The sequence below is a fragment of the Calonectris borealis genome, chromosome 9 (genome assembly GCF_964195595.1).
Source record: "Calonectris borealis chromosome 9, bCalBor7.hap1.2, whole genome shotgun sequence".
Taxonomy (NCBI): Eukaryota; Metazoa; Chordata; class Aves; order Procellariiformes; family Procellariidae; genus Calonectris; species Calonectris borealis.
Genome location: NC_134320.1, coordinates 473,373 through 497,172, shown reverse-complemented (window position 1 = coordinate 497,172; position 23,800 = coordinate 473,373). Strand labels below are relative to the sequence as shown.

The following is a 23,800-nucleotide window of genomic DNA, read 5'->3' as shown; positions in this document are numbered from 1 at the left end:
CTGAAAAAAATCACAATCAGGACATACAAAAAGTCTTATTTCAAAAATTAAATCTGACATATTCAGGATGCTTCCTTGTCTCTTCTCTCACTGTAGCCTAAAGATGAATCTTCCTTTAATGTACCAGTTCCACACTAAATACTTCAGATAAATGAAACATAAACATACTTTAAAACCATATATGAAGTGTCACAACATGCACAGGTTTCACCCCTGTGCAGTGGTCTGACAGCATAATGTGTGCCTCCCAGCAATGCAAAGCAACCCAATACAGCAACCCAAAGTGAGCTGTCCAGACCAGGGCAAATGCAAAAGTGACACCCAAGTACTGCTGTAAAATCCTCTGGTATTAAAGTTAGCTCAAGAATCCAAAACCAAGGGCACAGCCTGGTGCTCTTAATCTGTAACAGCCATAGGGGTCATTGAGGTCGTTTCACAGGAAGATGAGCCCTAAATTATTTTGGAATATCTAGAACAAAGATCAAACACCCTTTCACTCTCTCCAGAGATGAAGCACAATTCACTGGAGAAAACAATGACCCTTAACACTTAAAGCACCACCTAACAACAAGTAGCTTCATTCTATGCTAACATAGTAATTAAGCTTGGTGAGAGCTGCTGAAAAAGCAAGATCCCATAAGTAGGACTTTGGCAGCTCTGGGAACACCCATAGGGAAATGCGCTGTACCAATACACTTGGAACATACAATACTTAATGACTGTGTTTTATGAAGGTTCATCAATGTGTTCTCTTTCAACCACGTCTGCATTTCTCCTTTTTATTTAAAACATACCACCAAAAACAAATTAATATTGCCAGGGTTGATTATAATAAAGAATCATAACAAAAAAAAAAGTGTATTTTAGCATTTTTTATTATAGTCTTGGCTAATGGCAGTACATAAAACAGAATATAACAGATTTTTGTACCAAGAGCAAGTCATTTTTGCTACCAACTATAAAGCTCTGCAAATTCAGAAGTATTTTGACTCCTAAAATAAAAACCGTAATAATGCTGTAACAGAAAAAGAATTGTGGCCAGTTCAGCAAGCCACCAAACAACATCTACCTTTTGTCTCTAAGTCTTTCTTCTACCCAAGTCTTTCTTCTACCAATAGTTGAATTTATCTGAAACAGAATCTGAGAAGGGTAGTCTCACTTTTCATGTCTTACCATGAAACCAACTGCAAGACCAGCACAAGAAAAATGAAGGGGGAAAGACTTGGGAAGAAGCAGCAATTAGCTGTCTTAAGTATTTCAGTTAAAATGGCAAGTGCCATAAACTTGCTTTTTCCTATTAAAAAATCAAACCAAACCAAAACAAACCATACACGAAAATATTTCTCCTGCTAGAATTTGTAGATGAAAACTTATTTGCCTAAGAATCAAACAGAATACTTTATCCTGATGAAATATTTTAATAGATATATGATATTTCAAAGAATAAGACATTGCCTAAAATAATTCCACAGGTAGTGACCAAACAGCACTAAATGCATGGACAATCTGCTTTTGTTCTCATGTTAGAAAATACAGGAAAAAACTATCAAACCAACATACACAGAGAGAGTCACATGTACATCCAGTCCCCCTTTGCATACATTTTAGATTTCACAGTTTTTCTTCAAGTGCGGGTTCATAGTACTATTGCAGCTTACCATACCCTACCAAGCTTGCAGGTGAAAACATGAACGTCGCAGAGTTGCTCTCCTTGGCAAAGCAGAGAGCATCTGAAGGATGCTGTGTTCAAAACATTCAACAGAGAGATACCAGACAAATAGCTTAAAAGTGGACAAATGCTGCATTATCAGAAAAAACCCCAGATTTGTAGCAACTGAAGAACAGCATGGTATTCAATGACTTAAGTTTACAGTAAGTTCTTTTGGTAAATTTATGACAACCGTTTCACAAAAATATATCAAAAGATTTAGAAATAAATAAGGTGTTGTGCAGTGTTTTCTGACAATACTGCCACATTACTTTGTTTCTACATGTTCTTTCGAAAAAGCAAGACAAGAACTTAGAAGTGCATGTTTTTCCATCTAAGTTTTACATGTAAATATGTGACAAAATGGGACTTAACACTTCCGTGCATCTCAACATACAAAGAGGTTCTAATTTTCACTTTAGTCAAGGTTAGGGAAGGTCAAATGAGTTGTGCAAAACTTTGACAGTAATTGCTTTTGACAAGAAAACTGGAGCTCCCTAGCAAAGGCTACGATGCAGGATTTTACTTCACATTTTTAGAAAGATTCAAATATAAAACAATTCATCAACAGTAGTTTCAGGCAGGTAGAAATTTCAGTTGCTTAGCAAGTTTATATTTAACCTAGCCACTTAAGTACCACTGGAATTATACATTAGCTGTAGAAATCCTATTAATTTTTTCAAAGAAACACTAAAAAAAATTATAAAAGTCACAGCTACACCTGAGCTCAAAGAAGAGAAAAAACTTGCAATTCTCTCTATTTCTTAGCTGTCCAGATAACAACGTTTTGTAATAGATCAGATTAGGAAATCTGATTGCTGGCTTTATCGGAAGTAGTAGAAAAACCAGCCATGGTGTATTACTGCTTACCCTATCAGCTACCACCTATGTAGCTCTATACTACAGCTGTTATTAAGTACTGCAAATACAATACCAGACATGATATGTAGTAGAAGTCCAGCCAAGCTAAAAACCAGTCTCCTTTACAGTGTTAAGGAAAGTGACCTTGGCCTTAAAAAAAAAAAAAAAAAAAAAAGGTGTAACTTACCAGAGTCACTTCCAAAGTAATACTGCTAACTCCGTCTTGGAGCAAGACCTTAAAATACAGTTTGCATTGATCCTGTCAGGCATGGATCACTTTAAAAAAGAAGTGTGCTAGTATTTATTTCATACTACAATTAACAGTTTGCAATGCCCTAAAAATCGTATGAAAATACTCATTAAGAATTATAGAATTTCTCATGCATTTGGATATAGGAAATACCCATGCATAGAAAACTTCTCTTTGGGGTTTACCTCATTTAACAGTATCAGCATTATTCAAGTTTATTTGGCTACAGTAATGCCACAAAATAGCAGAACTGATTTGTGCTAACCTACAAGAAACTCTTAAAAAATTATCTGCAATAGAGTAAGAGATTTTAGGCAAACAATAAAGAATATATGTCCCTCAAGGTTAAATGTGAAGGAAATAACGCCTGTCATATAAAATACAGTGTGCCTCTCAAAGAGGCATTTCCTCTTATTTCTTTTGTTAAGACACAAGGCATGCTTGAATTTTAATTTGATACTTGCAGAGGCCAAGGAAATCATCTGCACTGAGCAGAGACAGAAAAAGGGCTGATGGTCTCACAGACACACACCTGTAAACACTGCAAAAAATATAAAACTAACCTTGCAGGGATCCCTAGTGAGGTGACTGTTAGATGCCACTGAACAAGATATCACTAACAGCTGTTTATTTCTAAATGTAATACGAAGTTAAAAGCAGGGAGCTAATAAGCCATATTAAAAAAAATAGTTATTATCTAATGCCCTATCAGGCTAGAAAAGTTTCAATGTCTATTTTGTATCCCTAATACAACGGGAAGTTGAAAATAAGCTCAATATAAGAATTACTAAATAAAAACAAAGTCAAATGTGTATAATATATAAAATACCAACTGACTACATGTTATGAAATACATATCATGTGAGTTACCACAATGCGTTTCCACATTAAACTCTAAAGCAAACTCCAAGTCACATGTTGAGCAAAAGGCATCCTTTCTGGTGTAACACCACCATAATTCAATTCCAGGATGTCTCCTTTAAGTCAAGGTATAAAGTAATCTAGAAAGAAGACAGAAAAATTTAAGATCAGCTATCTTCTTACAGTTAGAAACCCAAAAAACTGCAAACATTTTAAAAGTCACAATGAAACAATGACTTCATCAATCGAAGACTCCTTCCATGATTCTTGCCAGCATATATTGTATTGGCTTTCTGGAAAATTTGAATATATATATATACACACACACACACACAATCACACGGATGTTTAGTCTGGCTCCAAGCCATTTCACTTCACAAACAGTAGTTAAACCTTAAAAATTAAAACTAAGATTAAAACCTATGCAAACCCTTCTTGTCAACGTTTTTCTAAAACTTCTTAATACCAACCACAATAATGAGTAGTTAAAAGAAAAACCCTCTAAGTGGCTATTTGAATATCTTACCAAAGACTTTATACATGATGCCCATGAACTGCACTATCTCCTTCTCCACTTTGCATCTGCATCTGCATCTGTGCCTGCATTCTCGCAATCATCTCCTGCATGCGACGAAGCTGGAAAAGTAGCACAGAAGAATCCTTTAGCCTAATCTCATCTCAGAATATGACTCTCTGCTGCCAGCAATATTATTTATATTAAAGAGGGAACACATATCTGCATTATCTTTATCTGATGGGTAACAATCTCAGGTTATGGCATCTTCTTCTACTGCTCTTCTTCATTCATTAAGAGGTTGGAAATTTACTGACTGAAATAAGCAGGCTTTATTACTGTAATTTGGGATGAGATTTTAAGCATCCCTAAATGGAAGTCTTTGCTTCCTCTGAAGTTAAATGCATAAAAATGATGTGCTGAAGTGCTGAACAAACACTTACAGTTACTAAAGCTTATCACCACAAGAAAAGCAGGTTGTTTATGTCCCTCCAAAGCACCCCTCTATCTGTCACTAAAAAAAAATTGTCAGGATTACTTCCCAACTCCCTTGCTAGTGATGTCTAGGTGGAAGCAAGTATTATAGGCAAATCGTCCAAGGAGACACAAGCATTATTAAAAGTGGTTGAAGCTCAATTTTAGCGTACTGCCACATTTAAACACCGGGTAATCATGTAACTCATCTACTAAGATTAATTCAGCCATGTTGCATGTACAATACTTAAATTCTTCTACTGTACCCAGCTCTGGCAGGTGGGAAGTCAACCTCACTACTGAAATACATTTGGGTGTCTTTGCCTTTGTGCACCTACACTTTAAACTCAAACTAAACTGTTAAGCTTAACAATGAAAAGTTAAATTTGTGAAATGTTTACAGTATTCTTTTTTCATATTCCTTGAAACAACGACCCTTTTCATTTTTACTCTAGTTATCTTTTGGGACTTGGGTAGCCACTAAGACCACTAGTAGAAGACCAAGTGTGTCTGCTTGTGCTAAAGCAGTCCAAAAAGTCCATCTAACTCAGCCTTCTCTCTAACACTGGCTGTTAGCAAATGATGGAAGAGCCTAACAGCCAGGTGCACATACCCAGTATTTCCTGACATATGCTCTCAAAATCTAGAAATCTGTCAGTTCTGAACTTGCTAAACCAAAAGATTCTACCTTTGTGTTTAGTGAGCACATTAATGGAGAAAGTAAAACTCTCCAGTCTCTCAGCATTTTTGAGCTTATCTGCATTCTTGCTATGCACAAAATTCCACGCTAATGAGTTCCACAATTTACAGACTATCTTAAAAGTATCTTTTTTATTTTAAATCAGCCACCTATTAATCTCATTAATTTTGACTTGCTTCTTGTATAGTAGATTTCCATTCATCCTGCCATCTATGATTATGGAAGCCCCTTACTATATCCTTCCCCGCTGTCACCTGCTTCCCAACAAGAACATTAACCTAATCTCCCCTTGTAAAGGACCTGATTCAGATCTCCACTTCAGCCTTTCTGCCCACTTTTTGCTATTCACTGTACTTTTCCTAGTCTTGGCTATATCCTGTTTGGGTTAGGGGGACAACGAAAACAGTGTTAAGAGCTATGCATTATGGATTTATCATAGTGGCAGAATGAGAATTTCTGTTTCGTTCTTTATTCCTGACAATTCCTACCATTGTTCCCTCCTTTGCTGCAGAGCTGAACTGACTTTTCCCCAGTCTGCAACTGCTAACTTTAGAACCTTTACTTATGTGAAGATGGCTCTCCCTTCCCGCACAACGTGCATTACATCCATTGCTGATTAGTACAGTGGAATCGGGCATTTTACCAGATTCCACCTATTGCAATAAATCAGTATCCTGAGAGTCCTCTACACTTCTTCACATTCTGTTTTGTTACTGCACCTTGAATAACTTTATATTAGCAAATTCTGTCTTTTCCTTTACAAATTACCAAGATCATATAAATCATTTGACCTAAAGTACTGACACAAGAATAAAAATTCCCCCATCACAAGAGTATAGAGCTCTGTCATCTTACTTCAGCTTCTTTTTCAAGCAGAATCTGGTCTTTATTTACTTCTTCGTCTTCTATTTTCCTAAAATAAGATGAATATTGTTCAATAACATGCATACATTCTGGATTTTGAACTTCCAGAGAATGCTTTGTTGACAAAAATCATGGCTCTTAGAACACATCTTATATGTCAGAGTTTCATAATACAAACAAATTTCACTGAAACATGTTTTCCACATAGCTGCAACTCATGTTTTTATTTTAAAATTATTTTTAACACATGAATTTATCACTTCATAAAGTTATGCCCAGAACAAGTATAAACTGTTCTAGCTACGACTTTAAAACACGACAGACCTTCGCATGTAGGTATCAATAAAAACTATTTCTGAACAGTATTCAAGTATGGCAGTTTACCTGAGCGTTTCTCCTATCCCATGTTGCAATGGGGAAGATCTAACAGATCTAATCACACAAGTGCCATCAAAAGTGCAAAGTGAACAAACTGATGCGTCTTAAAAGGTTAACAGAGAAAATGTCAAAAAATCCTCTGTGCCCAAAAGCCTCTAAGAACGTTAGTGAGTACAGTCAACAAGCACTAATTGCCAACCACTGCAGCGGGGTAGGTGCAAGTTTGAAATAAATTCACACGCAAACTACCCTCACTTACAGTAAACTTAACTACATTCTAGCAGCACTTCAGAAATGTGAAAACAAAGATATATAGGCCGCTTAACTAGACAAGATACAAAAACATTTCACAAAGAAAGATACCCCAACTTAACAGCAACTTACTGTCACAGGCCCTTAGCAGAGGCAACTTTACATCCTCTAGAAATTGGTAAACATTATTCTAACTCTGGATGACCTTAGGTTACATTAATTCTAAGACCTTTGTACATACCTATTGGATAACAGGCACCAGAACTTGGCAAAAATATTTTTTTTAGCTTGAACTTCAGAAGACAGGATTTAAAAGTTAGGGAAGAAGAGCATGTCATCTTGCCTGAAGGGAAAACTGGACTTGTAGGCCAATGCTACAGGCAGAGGCAAACTCATTTTCTTGAAAACTCATGTGACAAAACCTATGTCAACAGCATGATGGAAAAAGCTTTGCAAAATATATCAAACCCACTGAAATGTGCAATTATGAAACCCTCTAGTGGTTCACATAAGAGAAGCAACTGAAAAATCTAAACCAGGAAACACTCAGTTTTCAACAAGAACTCACAAACTCAACTTTACAAACCCTGCTATTTTAGTTAAGAATGGGGTGTTCTATCTGTCTCTCCTACCAGGAAAGCTGTGCCCTACCCACCACAGCTCAAAATAGGATTGAAAGACATTATCCTGTGACTGCTATGCAAAGAAAATTATTTATGTAGCCCATGTTTAATAAAGCACTGCAGAAGGACTTGATTTTCTCTTTTTATAGATGCAGTCCAAATATTCCAGAAGTTAGATGTGAAAAAAACCTTGTTTCAACATATCAGCACTGACCTAACTTGCAGATTTTTTAAGGCAACATTTATCACAGACATCTGCCCTACTTACTTACCTCAAACATTCCAGTCCAACTGTGTTCAAGCCTTAAAACAAAGCAGAGATCTAACTATATCTTTTTAATGCCACAACTGTCCTTCAGATTTACGTAATACTGTTTCTTACACTCGGTGTAAGCTGGTCAACTGAACTTGGTGCTGACTGGAGCTACAGAGCTGTCCATGATCTACCAAATCCTAGCAATGAAATGGTAGGAGAGACAGAGAGAGAGAGACACCAAAAAATAAACTCAGAAGAGGAAGAAACCGCATGTAACCATAAGATGACAACCTGCCGCCTCGTTTGAGCCTCTCAGAGCGGAAGTTCTCATAGTGAAGATCCTGGGTCACCTCCTGAAGATCTTGCATATGGGTGCTGGAGGAAGAAAAATAATTAAAAGATAAAACATAGCTGCGTCACATCAGCTTGCTTGATCAACTCTCACATTCAGCACTGTATTGGGTCAATGTGTTCAGCATCTACACCCATTTAACATGCTAATTTAAAAGCTAATTTAAGTTAAATCGGTGCAATAACAGACACATAGAGAGACCACCTCAGACCCTGAGGCAGCCCTGACATAAGCTGCCTCCTGGGTAAGGCGTTTGATAAAGCAGTGCTGGGCAGGGGAAGCAGAGTAGCAAAGCCTGAAAAAAATCAAGCAGTGGACTTCTGAAGTCTACTACTTTGTAGATATATATCTACCTATAGATATATTTAAATAAGCACAAAGTGTGAAGCAACCTGTTTTATGTTCCTGGGGATCTGAATAGCAATACAACACTGTGTTCGACAAAAGAATTAGACAAAAGATTATTTTCACAGAATCACTGAGTAATTCAGATTGGAAAGAACCTATGGAGCCCACGTGGTCCAATCCCTGCCTAGGCCAGCTACGTAAAGGCTGCTCATGATCTTCTCCAGACAAATTCTGAATGTCTCCAAGGATTCCACAACCGCCTCAAACCCCCAATACAGTGTTTGAGTATCTTCCTGGTGATTGTTTTTTAAATTACCATTTAATTGGAATTTTCTAACTTACATTAACATGGTCCTCAGCTTCAGGAAGTCATTATGTTCCGGATTCTCCACTTCAACTACACCCCATGGGTAAAGTCGACCTCTAACTTTTTTACCTTTCGCTTCAATGAGTTGATTGGATCCCACTACACAAAATGGAATGCTGGCCTGAAAGCCAAAAATGCAAAAATTACTGGTCATGAACACAGCAAACAACTCCAAAAACAACTCTTGTTCTGCTCAGCACTGCATATTATGGTAGTAAGTTTGTAATGCTTTTAATTTGAAGCTGTAAAAAAAAAGTCATTGTTACCACCATCTTCCAGATAGGGAAGCCTGGGCAAAGAGACACAGTGACTCACTCAAGGTCTCATCACAGGTCACAGTATGTATCTTGTTCTAAAGCCATCTGAGCAGTCCAAAAAGATACAGTATATTATCCACATATGTAACTTACGAAGCCAGTCATACCTTCAGAAGTCTGGTCTGCTCTTTAAAATCTTCATCCTCATCTGATTCAGCATCAGGCAGGTGATAAATCTTGATGCCATGCTCTTCTATTTCATCCAGAATCTGAGATTTATAATATAAGAAATTGAGATAATATACACGTAAGGTCAGTACTTTTAAATCTTAAGGTAACATTACTTAATCAGTTATACACAGTCTCTTGAGAAATTTTGGCCTATCTTACTGATCCAAGTTACTTGGCAAGTATTTGTTTTTAAACACCGTATTTCTTCATGATGTTCAACAACTACTTGCCACAGACTTTCAAACAATAGTGTTCAAATAAACACTGTCCTTTGTGGATTACACATAAGAAATTGAGCTTTTTTTTAAACCTTTGCAATTGTTTTTTTTAAATTATAAAGCATTGACTCAGAAGTTATAATTGCTTTGAACAGCCTAAAACTCCTTGTTCTTGCCTCTGAATTACTATTTGGGGGGTAGGGGTGGGAGTGTTTAAAAACCTAACTGAACTACAGACACGACAAATACTTTTTTCTGTCTTCATGACTGGCAAGAATGGCATCTGCAGCTGGCATCCATTTGCCATAAACCCAAATTTTGCTCTTTAAAATAAAAATTTAAAAATCTTTATTTCTGCAGAATTCTAGCACAATACATATATCAAAGTAAATTATACTCCTCTATTTTTATTGCAAGTTGGGTAAGGTAACTATAAGGATTTTCAGAGTAACTGAAAAAATTATAGATAAAGTTTAAAATATAACAGCTAAGACTGGATCAAATGTGCCGTCTGGCAAATTAATTTTAACACTTCTTTCTAAATTTCATAGTTGTTATTAACTCATGATGGTTTATTGCTTTTCTTCCCCCCTCAGCAAATACAGCATAAAGTCCTGCAAGACTGAATGTGTTAAGGAGTCCTGCCCATGGAAGAAAGAACTGGACCGTATTAGAAGAGGGTGACATAAAGGAAGAAAAACAACTCCAACATCAGAAAAATCTCTGAAAATCCTATTTTTCAATCATCAGAATTCTGACTGGGTAAAAAAATATATACACATTATAGATGCAGATACTGTCTCTGCTTTGAGAATGATTAAACAGGTAAGGGAGCAATTGCCATTACCAAATGCATTTCAATATGTTTCCAAAGTTTCAAAATTCACTCATAATGTAATTGTAAATGTAGCCAATTTGCCATTTCGCAGGCAACATTTTAAGGACAATTTCTCAGTTAAATACATAACAAAAGAATTTACAAGATATCAAACTACATATTAAATAATGTTACACTGTGCGTGAGATTATATTTTTCTTGACTAGGACAGAGTAAGGTTGAATGAGAACGTCCCTCTCTTCAGCGACCATCCTGCTATAACCAAAGTACAACAGTTTTCTGCAAGCTAGAAAAATACTCACCCTTTTCTTTAGTCTTTCTCGCTCTTTCAGAGAAAGCGTATCAGCTTTTGCAATCACTGGTACAATATTTACTTTGTTGTGTATGGCCTTCATAAACTCAACATCCAGAGGCTTAAGGCTAAAATTAAAATATGGAAAAAGTTAAATTTATTTTTAATCTAAATTACCAATTTATTTTCACACCAATGTAGATCTCTGTCCTTACACAGAAAGAACACACCCAATTAATTCCAGCAGTTCTAGTACTTCCTTAAGTAATAGCAATCTGATTCTGAAAATTTAAGTCAACAGACACAAACCAACTCCCCAAAGTAAAATCACTTAAAAAATAAAATGACAGAGAAACACCTACCCATGACCAAACGGTGAAATGAAATAGAAGCAACAATGAACCCGGTTATCTATGATATGCCTTCTGTTCAAACCACTCTCATCATGCAGATATCGCTCAAACTGCTCATCAATGTAAGAGATTATGGTCTTGAAACTGTAAAACAAATATCGATTCAAAAATCATGCTCGTTCCCAAATGGTCAATGATTTTAGTGACGTTTCAAAGGTAGTATTAAAACACTGATGAACCAACCTGCTGATATACAAAAATTAATTTACTGGTGCTGTAAGACTCTAGGAGTAGAAGAGCATATATCTTAAAATTTTACTTGAATTCCAAAATAACAAACTACTATGCATTTTTTTTTTTAATATTAAAATAAAATATACATACATGTAACACACAACTTCTACAGCAGATTTCTCTTGGGTTAGTATTTATCTTTTGACTAGTATTAATTACACATGCTCAAGACAACCTAAGCTTCTTGTTCCAAATTGATTTAAAATCATAGAATGGTTTGGGTTGAAAGGGACTTTTAAAGATCATCTTGTCCAACCCCGCTGCCATGGGCAGGGACATCTTTCAGGTTGCTCAAAACCCTGTCCAACCTGACCATGAACACTTCCAGTGATGGGGCATCCACAATCTCTCTGGGAAACCTGTTCCAGTGTCTCACCACCATCACTGTAAAAAACTTCTTCCTTATGTGCAACCTAAACCTACCCTCTTTCATAGAATCATAGAATCATTAAGGTTGGAAAAGACCTCTAAGATCAAGTCCAACCGTCAACCCAACACCCCCATGCCCACTACACCATGTCCCTAAGCGCCTCGTCTACACATCTTTTAAGTACTTCCAAGGATGGTGACTCAACCACTTCCCTGGGCAGCCTGTTCCATTGCTTGACAACCTTTTTGGTGAAGAAATTTTTCCTAATATCCAATCTAAACCTCCCTTGGCACACCTTGAGGCCATTTCCTCTCATCCTATCACTAGTTACTTGGGAGAAGAGACCAACCCCCACCTCACTACAACCTCCTTTCAGGTAGTTGTAGAGCGTGATGAGGTCTCCCCTCAGCCTCCTCTTCTCCAGGCTAAAAAACCCCAGTTCCCTCAGCCGCTCCTCATAAGGCTTGTTCTCTGGACCCTTCACCAGCTTCGTTGCCCTCCTCTGGACATGCTCCAGCACCTCCATGTCCTTCTTGTAGTGAGGGGCCCAAAACTGAACACAGGATTTGAGATGCGGCCTCACCAGTGCCGAGTACAGGGGCATGATCATCTCCTGCTCCTGCTGGCCACACTATTTCTGATACAGGCCAGGATGCCATTGGCCTTCTTGGCCACCTGGGCACACTGCCGGCTCATGTTCAGCCGGCTGTCAACCAGTTCCCCCAGGTCCTTTTCCTCTGAGCAGCTTTCCAGCCACTCTTCCCCAAGCCTGCAGCGTTGCCTGGGATTGTTGTGGCCGAAGTGCAGGACCCGGCACTTGGCCTTGTTGAACCTCATACATTGGCCTCGGCCCATCGATCCAGCCTGTCCAGGTCCCTCTGCAGAGCCTTCCTGCCCTCCAGCAGATCAACACTCCTGCCCAGCCTGGTGTCGTCTGCAAACTTACTGAGGGAGCACTCGATCCCCTCGTCCAGATGGTTGATAAAGATATTGAACAGGACCGGCCCCAGTACTGAGCCCTGGGGAACACGGCTCGTGACCGGCCGCCAACTGGATTTAACTCCGTTCACAACTCTCTGGGCTCGGCCGTCCAGCCAGTCTTTTACCCAGCAAAGAGTGCACCTGTCTAGGCCGTGAGCCGCCAGCTTCTCTAGGAGAATGCTGTGGGAGACGGTGTCAAAGGCTTTACTGAAGTCCAGGTAGACCACATCCACAGCCCTTCCCTCATCGACGAGGCGGGTCACCTGGTCATAGAAGATCAGGTTGGTCAAGCAGGACCTGCCTTCCATGAACCTGTGTTGGCTGGGCCTGATCCTCTGGTTGTCCCGCACATGACTTGTGAGCACCCTCAAGACGAACCGCTCCATAACCTTCCCTGGCACCAAGGTCAGGCTGACGGGCCTGTAGTTCCCCGGATCCTCCTTCCAGCCCTTCTCGTAGATGGGCTAGCCTCCAGCCATCCGGGACCTCCCCTGTTAACCAGGACTGCTGGTAAATGATGGAGAGTGGCTTGGCAAGCTCCTCCGCCAGCTCCCTCAGTACCCTCAGGTGGATCCCATGCGGCCCCATAGACTTGTGAGCATCCAGGTAGTGTAGCAGATCGTTAACTGCTTCCCCTTGGATTATGGGGGATTTATCCTGCTCGCCGTCCCTGTCGTCCAGCTCAGGGGGCTGAATACCCTGAGGATAACTGGTCTGAAGTCACTACAGGCCCTGGTAATAAGTTTCTCTCCATCTTTCCTATAAGCCCCTTTTATATATCAAAAGGCCACAGTACGGTCTCCCCAGAGCCTTCTCTTCTCTAGGCTGAACAACTCCAACTCTCTCAGCCTTTCTTCATAGGTGTTCCAGTCCTTGGATCATTTTCATGGCCCTCCTCTGGACCTGCTCTAGCAGGTCCATGTCTGTCTTGTGCTGGGGGCCCCAGAGCTGGATGCAGGTCTCACAAGAGCAGTGTAGAGGGGGAGAATCACCCCTCTCGACCTGCTGGCCACACTTCTTTTGATGCAGCCCAGGATACAAATGGCTTTCAGACATTGACGGCTCATGTCCAATTTTTCGTCCACTGGTATCCCCAAATTCTTCTCTGCAGGCCTGCTCTCAACCCATTCATCTCCCAGTCTGTATTGATACTAAGGATTTCCGCAACCCATGTGCAGGACCTTGCACTTGGCCTTGTTGAACTTCATAGGTCCACTCCTCAAGCCTATCAAGGTCCTCCTGGATGGCATCTCTTCCCCCTAGTGAATTAGCTGCACCACTCAGCTTAGTGTCATCTGCAAACTGGCTGAAGGTGGATTCAATTCCACTATGTCATTGATGAAAATATTAAATAGTATTGGTCCCAGTACGGACCCTTGAGGGACACCACTTGTTACTGGTTTCCACTTAGACTTTGAGCCATTGACTGTAACTCTTTGGACGCAGCCATCCAATCCATCTAACAGTCCATCCATCAAACCCATATCTTTCCAATTTAGAGGCAAGAATGTTATGGGGAATCATATGAAAGGCCTTACAGAAGTCCAGGTAGATGACATCAGTAGTTCTTCCTTTATCTGCTCCATCGTCGAAGGCCACCAGATTAGTGAGGCACGATTTGCCCTTGGTGAAGCCATATTGGCTGTATCTAATCACCTCCGTGTCTTCCATATGTTTCAGCATATCTTCCAGGAGGATCTGTTCCATGACCTTACCGGACACGGAGGCCAGGCTGACTGGTCAGTAGTTCCCACAGTCCTCCTTTTAACTCTTTTTAAAAATGGGCGTGATGTTTCCCTTTTTCCAGTCACTGGGGACTTTGCCTGACTGCCATGACTTTTGAAATACGATGGAGAATGGCTTGGGAACTACATCTGCCATAGATAACCCAACAAGATGGGATGTATCTTGTTGGGTCCCATAGACTTATGTATCTTCAAGTTCCTCGGGTGGTCTCGAACCTGACCTTCACTTACAATGGGAGGGACTTCATTCCCCCGTCCCTACGTTGAGGTTCAGGGGCTTGAGAGATGTGGGAAGAAGGATTACCATTGAAAACTGATTGCCATTAATCTCAAGATTATTTCTCAGTACTTATTATAATGTAAATTTCTTAAAAAAAACCAAACAATCAAACCCAAAGATGATGAAAATGCACTTAAAAATGAAGCACAGAATCTGAGAACGCTCAAATGAATGTGGACAAGATCTAAAGGTGGATTTTTACTTGCACTAAAGACTAGATGAATTACTTTCTCAGAGTATTCTTCAATTTCTTGTGTCCCAGTAGTTCCATTGCCTTCTGACTATGAAAAAAGGTCAAGGTCACTGTTCACTTAAAACTTTTCTAAACTTAAGAAAGTTAACTAAGGAAAAAAAAAATCAAAATATTTGTGTAACAAAATTTATTTCAAGTTGTGTGGAAGTTATTGATGCCTCCTTACATATATCTGAATGAACTCATAACACTTAAATTAAGATTCCTCAAAATTAGAAAACACGCCCATCTCTCCAAAAATCACACCACAAATTCAGCATTTTGCGTAACACACCAAAAAAAAAGTAAGATAATGACTTAACAGTATAATCACTTTGAATCGCTTTTGGAATGGAAGTGTTTAAAAGAGCCAGGGTTGCCACTTGGGCCATCCTACTTCAAACTGCGTATCATTATTTATATAGCCCCACTTCAGTTACTTATCTCCCCCCCCTACCTCAGGACAAATATGAAATGGATGTGAGTCTTCATACATAGATCAATACATACTCTGTGTACATACCAGTCTCGACAATTGATAGCATCCCCATATCCTGGTGTATCTACAACCGTTAGACGTAGTTTCACACCCCTCTCTTCAATTTCAACTGTTGAGGCTTCAATCTGCACAGTGCGTTCAATCTTCTCTAAAAGACAAGAAACTTCATCTTTCAGAATAGAATTTATAAGACTATGTCATTTTGAGATAAACTCAAAAGATTAATTGGCAGATGCAACCATATAAATGTTATTCCACGGATTACCTTCTAAAGCCTGATAACAGCAAGACTCAGTACCTAAGTTCTTCAGATTTTGTTAGAACGTTATTTGAGATTTCATACTGTTCTTAAATATAATGTAGAAGCTAAGGCAAAAGGGACTGGGAGAAACTGTAGGTAACCAGCAATTTGGAGAACAATACTAAATTATACGTAATGGATTTCTTTCCTAAGGTTGAAAGTGATAAGTAATCGTCAGCTAACATGATAAACTATTAAAGCGAGTCATTCAACAAGTAGTAAAGAGGGAAAAAAATAGCATCTTCCTCTATTTTCTTACAACAGTCTCTTTCGTTGGATTATTTTATGCCTTGGTTAACAGAATAAAAAAAGGGACAAGGGACTGAAGAAGAAAAGGAGGTGAAGTTCACATTCACTAAATATCAACCCAAAGCAAAGCAATCAAGTTGCAAGACCAAGCAGGCATAAACAATGCATACGTTTAGAATTGCAATAGATTAAAAATTAAAGAAAGTTTCTGATTTTTTTAGTTGATTGTTTACCTTACTATGACACGATGACATTTTTTTAAGCAAAAGAAGGGATCAACTTTCTAGGTGCCAATATGAATACTCCTGAGGACTAAACAACAAAGACCTCGTATACATCCTGGGTACAGAGGGAACCAATTCTATCAAAACAGTTCAAGTACAAGGAAATACATTAGAAATTACTAAGCTAGAAATCACGGATGGCTGTTACTAAAATCCAAAGGTAAAAGCATTCAACTCCAAAAATCATTAGAACAGAGAAACTAGAACAAAGGTGTGTTTACCAGCAGCTCCTGGGATTATCCTTTCTGGGTAGAGATCTGTCAAGAAGAGGCTGTTTATTAATGTAGATTTTCCCAATCCAGATTCACCTGTGATTCAATATAAAGATAAATTCAACATATTTACACAATTAATTTCCACTGTTTCCAGACAGTATCATCTGACTATACATTTTTTTCATGTTAAATGTGAACATTTTCATTTAAAAATTTACATCTTATAATTTTGTATCAGAAAAGTTTGCACAAGAAGGTTGAATAACAATTTTTACGTCTCAGCTTTATAAGATACTTTCTCAGAGCTTTCACTGATAATTTGTATTAAATCTGCTAGTCAAGTGGAGTTCTGATCAATTCAGACTTAAAATTTCCCATTTCATGTCTCCTGATTTTTTAAGGCACGCTTCTCTGCCATCACTCCAGAATGTGAAAGATCATACACAGCGAGAAGGCAGACCCTGCCTAGGCTGTATCATCAATTTAAACAACAAAAAAGGCATTGCTGAACTTCTGCGGAGCCAGCCATCATAAAGTATGATTGATTTCTGCTTTTTATGCTAATATGGCAAACAAGAACCCAAGGGAAGAGGAATATGACACGGCTACTGAGCATACACACAGAGCAATTTTTTCACTGATGAAATTGGGGATTACCAAAATGTACCATAAATATATTTTTGTTCTAGGGCTACTGACTGACCCTTGAGGAAAGTTCAAAAGCCAACTAATTAGCTAAAAATCAAGATCTTAATCAGAACAAATGTTCACGGCATAAAAAAGACCAGCAACTCGAATTGCTCAGTACTTGAATTCACTGAACAAATCCTTTTCTAGAATTTTGGGTTTATTTCAGGTGTTGATAGAATTAATTAAAAAAATTAGATGTTAAAAATGATGGGCCACATGATCCCTCTGAGTAACACAGACTATTCTGCAATAGGAGCCTGACAAAAATATCTGAACAAAAGAAAAAAGAGATGGAATTATTTTTTAAATAAAGATGTGACTATGACATGCCAGTTTTTAATGCCTTATAGAATGCATCTCTCAAGATCAGATTTTACCAGTGCAGCCTTCACCAGTGAAAGAGACATGCAGCCAGAGTAACTCAACAGTCACATGGCATCATTTCAGCAAAACAAAAAAAAGTACGATTTTAACCAGTGGCACATCCCATACTTTCAGTCTGGGTAAATATTGCACGTAAAACAAATTGGTTTTCATAGTCGCTGTCAAGGATTAATGAAAAGAGTAGTTATTCTAACTACTGCCCACAGTAGTTAGAGTTTAGTGACTCTCAAGTGAAATAACTATTTAGATGAAGTCATAGCTTAATAATGAGAATGAACATGAAATTGTTAATAAATACAAGTGGTTAGGGTTTCTTTGGAAGCAACACAGCCAAGCAGCCAAACTGTCATAAAAGCCAGCTCATATTTTCACAAACTACAATAAACAATAGCAGAAAAAACAATGCGAAGAAGAAAAAACATTGATTAGGACTCTGTCAGTGCAGATAGCTTTTAAAGAAACATTCTCCTGCTCAGAAATTAGGAAGCATGGCAACTTAATGAAGAATAATAGTTCAATACGGGCATTGTGATATAGCCTACAAGAGAACATACTTAAACCCCATGCATATTTCAAGAGAAAGAATCCACATTCCAAACTGTTGAAATAATCAACAATTTAAAGCACAGTTTATATTATCTTACATTGACTGCCTCCCGCTGCTAGTGTATCTTAAAATATCACTCCAAATTTTCAATGAAATTACTTTTCTCCAAGTTGTCTTCCTGTAGTTTTCATTTATCCCTTAGAATACTGGCAGGCAACGACTAAAGTTAAATTTTACTCTGAGACGTGGGTGGGGTTAATTGCCTTTCTGTTACTCTGACACCGTGTCATTTTCCCCCTATTTTCTGTTTTACAAGAAGCTAGAAACAACTGTTTGGTCTATATAATTTTATATAGCTTTCTGCCAGAACTGTTTCACATAGCACTCTTTGCAATTAATGTCAAAGAGATCTGGAAATTAAGTTTAGCTGCAGCAGAGAAAGCACAGCTTTTGTTTCTCAGAACTGTTCAGTTTTTTAGGATCACTGAACAGTAAATTCTGAAGAGTTACAGTAGATACCATAATTTGAACCATCTGCTTATAGTTTGGCTTTACCCTTAGATTTTATAAGATATCCATTATGATATTATCCTAAGCAAATCCAATGAAAGATACAATAAACAACTATGATAAAATTCTAGGAAGACAAAAATAAGGGCCAACTCAGTCCAACACTGAACTACAAAAACCAGAAACAGGATAAAAGTAATGCTAGGGCTGTCATTTGGCAAAACTAATGAAAGGTTTGAGGATAGACTCTTTCTGTAACTACTGGAATCCAAAACAATTAAGAACTTAAACACCTCCTATCATGTACTGCCTCACCTCTCCTATTTATTTCCGCTGTGATCTCTCTTGGCCGAATCTAACACACAAACGGGGTTTACGTCTTGTTACGCCAGGTAATAAAGAACCTAATTCTATCAGGGTTACTTTTTGCAAAAGCCTATTTTAAAAGTGAGAATTACAGAGTTCAAACACCAAAACTCAGAAGTTACAGCTCCCAAGCAGTGTGACCAGGAGAGATATAAAAGATGCCCAAGCCTGATTTGGGAGCCTGCTTAATTTGCAAAAATAACACCGACTTCTCAGAGGATCAAGGTATTTCTGCAGACACACTAGATTTTTCTTTCCGTTCCAGACATCAACACAGATTCTCAATGAAATATCAAATAGAATTAAACTTTAAATTATAACTGCTAACAGAAAATCAAGATCAATTTAAAAAGTAACAGCTCACATCAAAACCAACTAATCCAATTCTCAGTCTTCTCTTAGAAGAGTACTTAGAAGGGGTGGGAAGACCAGAGTTCAGATTGTTTTGAGCTAAAGAAACATAAAGAACATTTTAAATAGAGTAGTCTCCTTAATACTATTCTCTTCATCAAAACACACAAGCAAACAAAGATTGTATTCAAATGCAAAAACAGTTTTAAACTGTGTTTTAAATGGAGTGCTTGAATCCTGTAAGACAAAAGAGAAGGACGGATTTAACGATCACTGGAGTGCACAACAAAATTTGTTCACTTCACCCACAAACTTATTAATGTATTCAAACACGGTTTGTAATGTGGAAAACAACTGCTGCATGAATTAATAAATTATAAAAAAAAGTTAAATGCTACAGTACAGAAGAGCTTTCTGATGCAAACTGAAGCCTTACAATAGTGGAAGTAATACTCATTTTAATTCCAAATTCCCTGTGAGCAAGTACTAATTTTGGGAAAGACTATAAAATGTTTCCTTACCAACCACCATCAGAGTAAATTCAAACCCCTTTTTCACAGACTTCCGGTGAACCTGGTTGGGAAGGTTTGCAAATCCAACATAGCCAGGGGTTTCTGGATTGGTAAACTGAGCAGGCTGTTGCTAAAAATAAAATAAAATAAGGCAATAATAAGCAACCACTCAAGACATACTTGTTTGTATAACCGCTTTCCTCAGTTATTTCAAATGGTTTGAAGCTACATGACATACAGAGAGAAAAACACACAGGTGTTCCTACTACTCAACAATTTCATAATGAAGTACAGAACAACTGCATTCACCTAGAGTTTAAAACAAAAAAAAAGTTTCATTTATTCAGCTATCCAGCCAAGATCACCTTAAGTAAAAAAGAAACAAAACCCCAAACATTTACTTATCGAAGTAGGAAGTACATTCACTAATCACACACTTTTTAAACAGTGTCTTCACACACATTTAAAATAAAAAAACTTGTGTCCAATGTTTATGGACTTAAATAAAAAGATGACCATTTCTAATCTGTTTTTAGCACATCCAAATGAAAACACTGAAAGACTAGTGAAGCGATAGCCATCTGCTGGCAGTCCTCTCCAGAGATCTCTTTTAAAGGGCGGGGGGGGGTGTGTGTGGCAATTTACACAATAGTGTTCCAAATGTCCACTGCTACAAATACTGCAGAGAAATCTTTAGATCTGTTAGTTTTCCTCGTCAAACACATTACTCAAGTACCCTTTATCATTCATTTCACTCCAATAAGCTAACATGGATGTTCTACCCATTATACGAAATGTAGGGGACCAAGAATTAGATGAATCCCAGCATGTCAATAATATTTTAAGTTACCACATTGTTTATGAAGGATTTTTCCAGAAGATCAGTTCACTCTATTAGTAAATGAAAAAATTAAATCTAAGAATATCCTTTTCTTATATGATTCCTGCTCAAAACACAGTAGCAGAATGGAAGTTTCAATGAAAATGCACCAGGCAGATTGTATGCAACTCCATGACCAAAATTAAATCCTTCCAACAATATTAGTTAACTGCAGAGGTTATACTTGTAGGAAACTACTTTAATATACGTTTTACATCACTCAATCTTTCAATATTACGTCTTCTAAATGTGAATTCTCTCTTACTTATGAGCCATAAATTTAGCATACATATCACCATCAAACACGATGCGAGTTACACATTCTGCCCTTGCAGATTAGTATTTAAAAACAAAATATCTGTTTCACATCGTTACATTGGAAAACAGAAATGTTATTCTTACCTTGGCCATTTTTATGGAAGGTCAGGAACAAATCTGGAAAAATAATAATGTTTTTTAGCTTATTAAAAATCGTAAGAGAAAAGAAATAAAAAACCCAAAACACACAACCAATATAATATCCACTCCTGCACACTAAATTAAAAAAAGAGCATTCTTGATTGGATGTCCAGATTTTGAAACAGTGTCAACTGCTTCACAGAGTACAAGTATTTGACTCTTCGGTATTAACGAGGGGCAGAATTTTCAGCGCCCATTGTTCCTATTAATGTCATTGGACAATAAATTCAAACAACATGAATGTGGGGTGCTAAAGGCACTAGATGTATGACAAACCATTTTGAAGCCTGAAAAAGAAAAGTTCACATCCTTTCCGGAAACTAACCAGACCAAAAACACTGCTTAAAGACATCTTACTATTTACAGGAAACAGTTTTTTCAAAGCTCAAAAAAACAACTCATGTATTATTTTTCCTTTTCAAGCCTCCTTCCCCTCAACATTTCCTTTCATGCTCAAGTGTTCTGTAAAGAGTTGACAGCTTCAAAATGAAACATTTTCTTCTCCTCTTTCATCTGGATGCTTGCAAACTCAGTCATTTTAACTTCTGTTGCCAAGATAAGATTTTCACATGCAGCTGCATCACTTTGAGATACAAAGCAGCCAGGAAAAAAAGAAATCTCTCATCTAAGATCTCCATGTAAAAAAAGTCCCTCAACAAACAAAGACCTGTCAACGGAAGAGAATTTCTATCTCACTAACTTGCATGTGTTCAAGGGATCATATGATTTACTATGGCAATATAAAAATGTCAGCATATGCTGTATCTTCAAGTGATGAGTGTTCCAAGTCCCCATGCTAGTCCTTCCCCTGGCTTGCCCTCTAACCAAAAAGGGATCTGTTCCCACTCACAAAGCCCACATACCATAGCCACCTCTTATCTACCTAGCTCACTCCCACTTTCATTCTACGGATTTGAAATTATCACCGTCTGATTCCTTCCGTCTTCCAAGTAGATTTTTGTCAGTGAGTTCAGCTTCATGTGAAATGACACCAAATTGCTTCAACATACAGCACCCTTCAGCCCGTCCCTCCCATCAAAAAACCACCTTGAAGTCAAAGCAAACTGCCAAGTGTCAGACGAAGAGGAGCCCAACCTTTTTTGTGCTAGGCAGAAGGCGGAAGTTGTCTTCCGGCAGCTATGGCATTGCTTCTCAAAACTACTGTATATGTATATATATACAAGTGCAACCTCCTTTAGGTTTATTAAGAAGCAACTTTTTAGCTCACCATGATTACTTCACTGTTATAGTTACCAAGCTGCCTCCCTCCCCTCCCCCAATAAGGAAGAGATCAGTTTTAAGGAAGACTTTTTGATGGGAGGGACAGACTAAAGGTGCTGAACATTGAAGCAATTTGGTGTCATTTCACACGAAGCTGAACTTGCTGACAAAAATCTGGCATCCTGATTACACACACAGAATAAAAAACAGATAACATGCTTCTCAAGTGAAATTTCATGCTAAAAATAAAATCCAGTATCTGCAACATCTGTATTTCAGTCAATAAGCTGGACTATGACCTCTGAAGTATTCAACTACAGAAGAGGTTATCTGTGAGACTTATCATCTTGCAAGATTGCTCTGATAGCAACTCCTCCAGGAGTGTTTCTTGCCGAGTGGTCATTGATCCCTGCTTAACCATTCTCCATGAGAGATTTTCAATGCCAAACAAAACTAGATCCTGCTAGAACACAGAAGAACATTCTTTTAATTCACGAGGCTTGTCTGTCACCCAACTATTTCTCAGAGGCGGGCTAAAAGCGGAGGAAAGTTTCTCACAGCTACCAAGAAATGCAGGAGAGCTATTTATGCCGATGGCTGCAGTTACATTACATTTTAATATATGGACCAAGCACGGAAATCTTTCACGAAAGATCTTTCCCATAGCATTCCCTTCAGGGCAGCGGCTGAGCGCTCCCACGCAGGCGGGAGCACGCAGTCTCAGGGCAGTCCAGATTTCCCTCTGGAGCTGGTCGATCATGTTCCTCACCCTCCGGTTTCAACAACTCGACTGGAGTTTTCTACGAGAGCATCTTCTGAAGCGTGGCATGCAAATGGCACTGGAGCGACTACCTCACCCCCTCTGGAAAGAGGGAACCGCATCTCCGAGGCCCTCCCGCCGGCGGGTACTTCAGGCGGCCCAGGCGACCACAAGGCCCCGCGCTCGGCGGGGGCAGGCAGGGCGCTACCCAACCTCTCCGACACCCCCAAGCAGCTGGCGGCTCTACAGCCGGCACCGCCGACCGCCGCCCCGCCCCGCCCCGCAGCTCCCATCGGCCCGCTTACCTCCTCACTAGCATCTCCCCAGCACCCCTCCCGGCCGCCCCGCCGCCTTCCCGCAGCCCCTTCCTCCCTCAGCCCCGGCCCGCCGAGCGCGACCCGCGGGAGCGCCCAGAGGGGCTTCCCAGAGAGCCCGCGGAGAGCTGCGGACGAGGCTGCCCTTCACCGCCCGCCCAGAGAGGGGCCGCGCAGACGGACCCCCGGGCCCCACCGAGGGAGAGCAGCGCCCCTCGCCTCGCCTCGCCTCGCCTCGCCCCGCCTCACCTGCCGGCCCGCGCCGCACGCAGCCAACGACCCCAACCGCCGCTCCCGCGCGCGCGCACCGTGAGGGGGGAGGGGAGGAGCCGAGGCGCTACGCCCCGCCCCTCAGGCCC

The 23,800-nt window shown here is 39.2% G+C and overlaps 1 protein-coding gene across 1 annotated transcript; it reads right to left on the bottom strand.

Annotated features, from left to right (window-relative positions):
• Positions 1 to 857: 857 nt before the first annotated feature.
• On the bottom strand, positions 858 to 23,775 carry SEPTIN2 (septin 2). The gene is made up of 13 exons (XM_075157730.1): positions 23,691 to 23,775; positions 21,090 to 21,122; positions 19,817 to 19,937; positions 16,454 to 16,540; positions 15,423 to 15,546; positions 11,007 to 11,141; positions 10,655 to 10,772; positions 9,233 to 9,334; positions 8,784 to 8,929; positions 8,033 to 8,116; positions 6,224 to 6,281; positions 4,207 to 4,316; positions 858 to 3,820 (listed from the first exon to the last, which is right to left on the bottom strand). Exons 2-12 carry the CDS (start codon positions 21,096 to 21,098, stop codon positions 4,215 to 4,217), a joined length of 1,086 nt encoding a protein of 361 aa, XP_075013831.1. The 5' UTR covers positions 21,099 to 21,122; positions 23,691 to 23,775; the 3' UTR covers positions 858 to 3,820; positions 4,207 to 4,214.
• Positions 23,776 to 23,800: the final 25 nt, after the last annotated feature.

Bases quoted from the DNA above. Each gene is read 5' to 3' on its own strand.
- SEPTIN2 (XM_075157730.1), bottom strand. The intron at 16,541-19,816 runs GTAAGGAAACAT...ATTGAATCACAG, and splicing joins ATTTACTCTGATGGTGGTTG to GTGAATCTGGATTGGGAAAA. The intron at 8,117-8,783 runs GTAAGTTAGAAA...TTCTTCCTCCAG, and splicing joins AAGCTGAGGACCATGTTAAT to CACCCATATGCAAGATCTTC.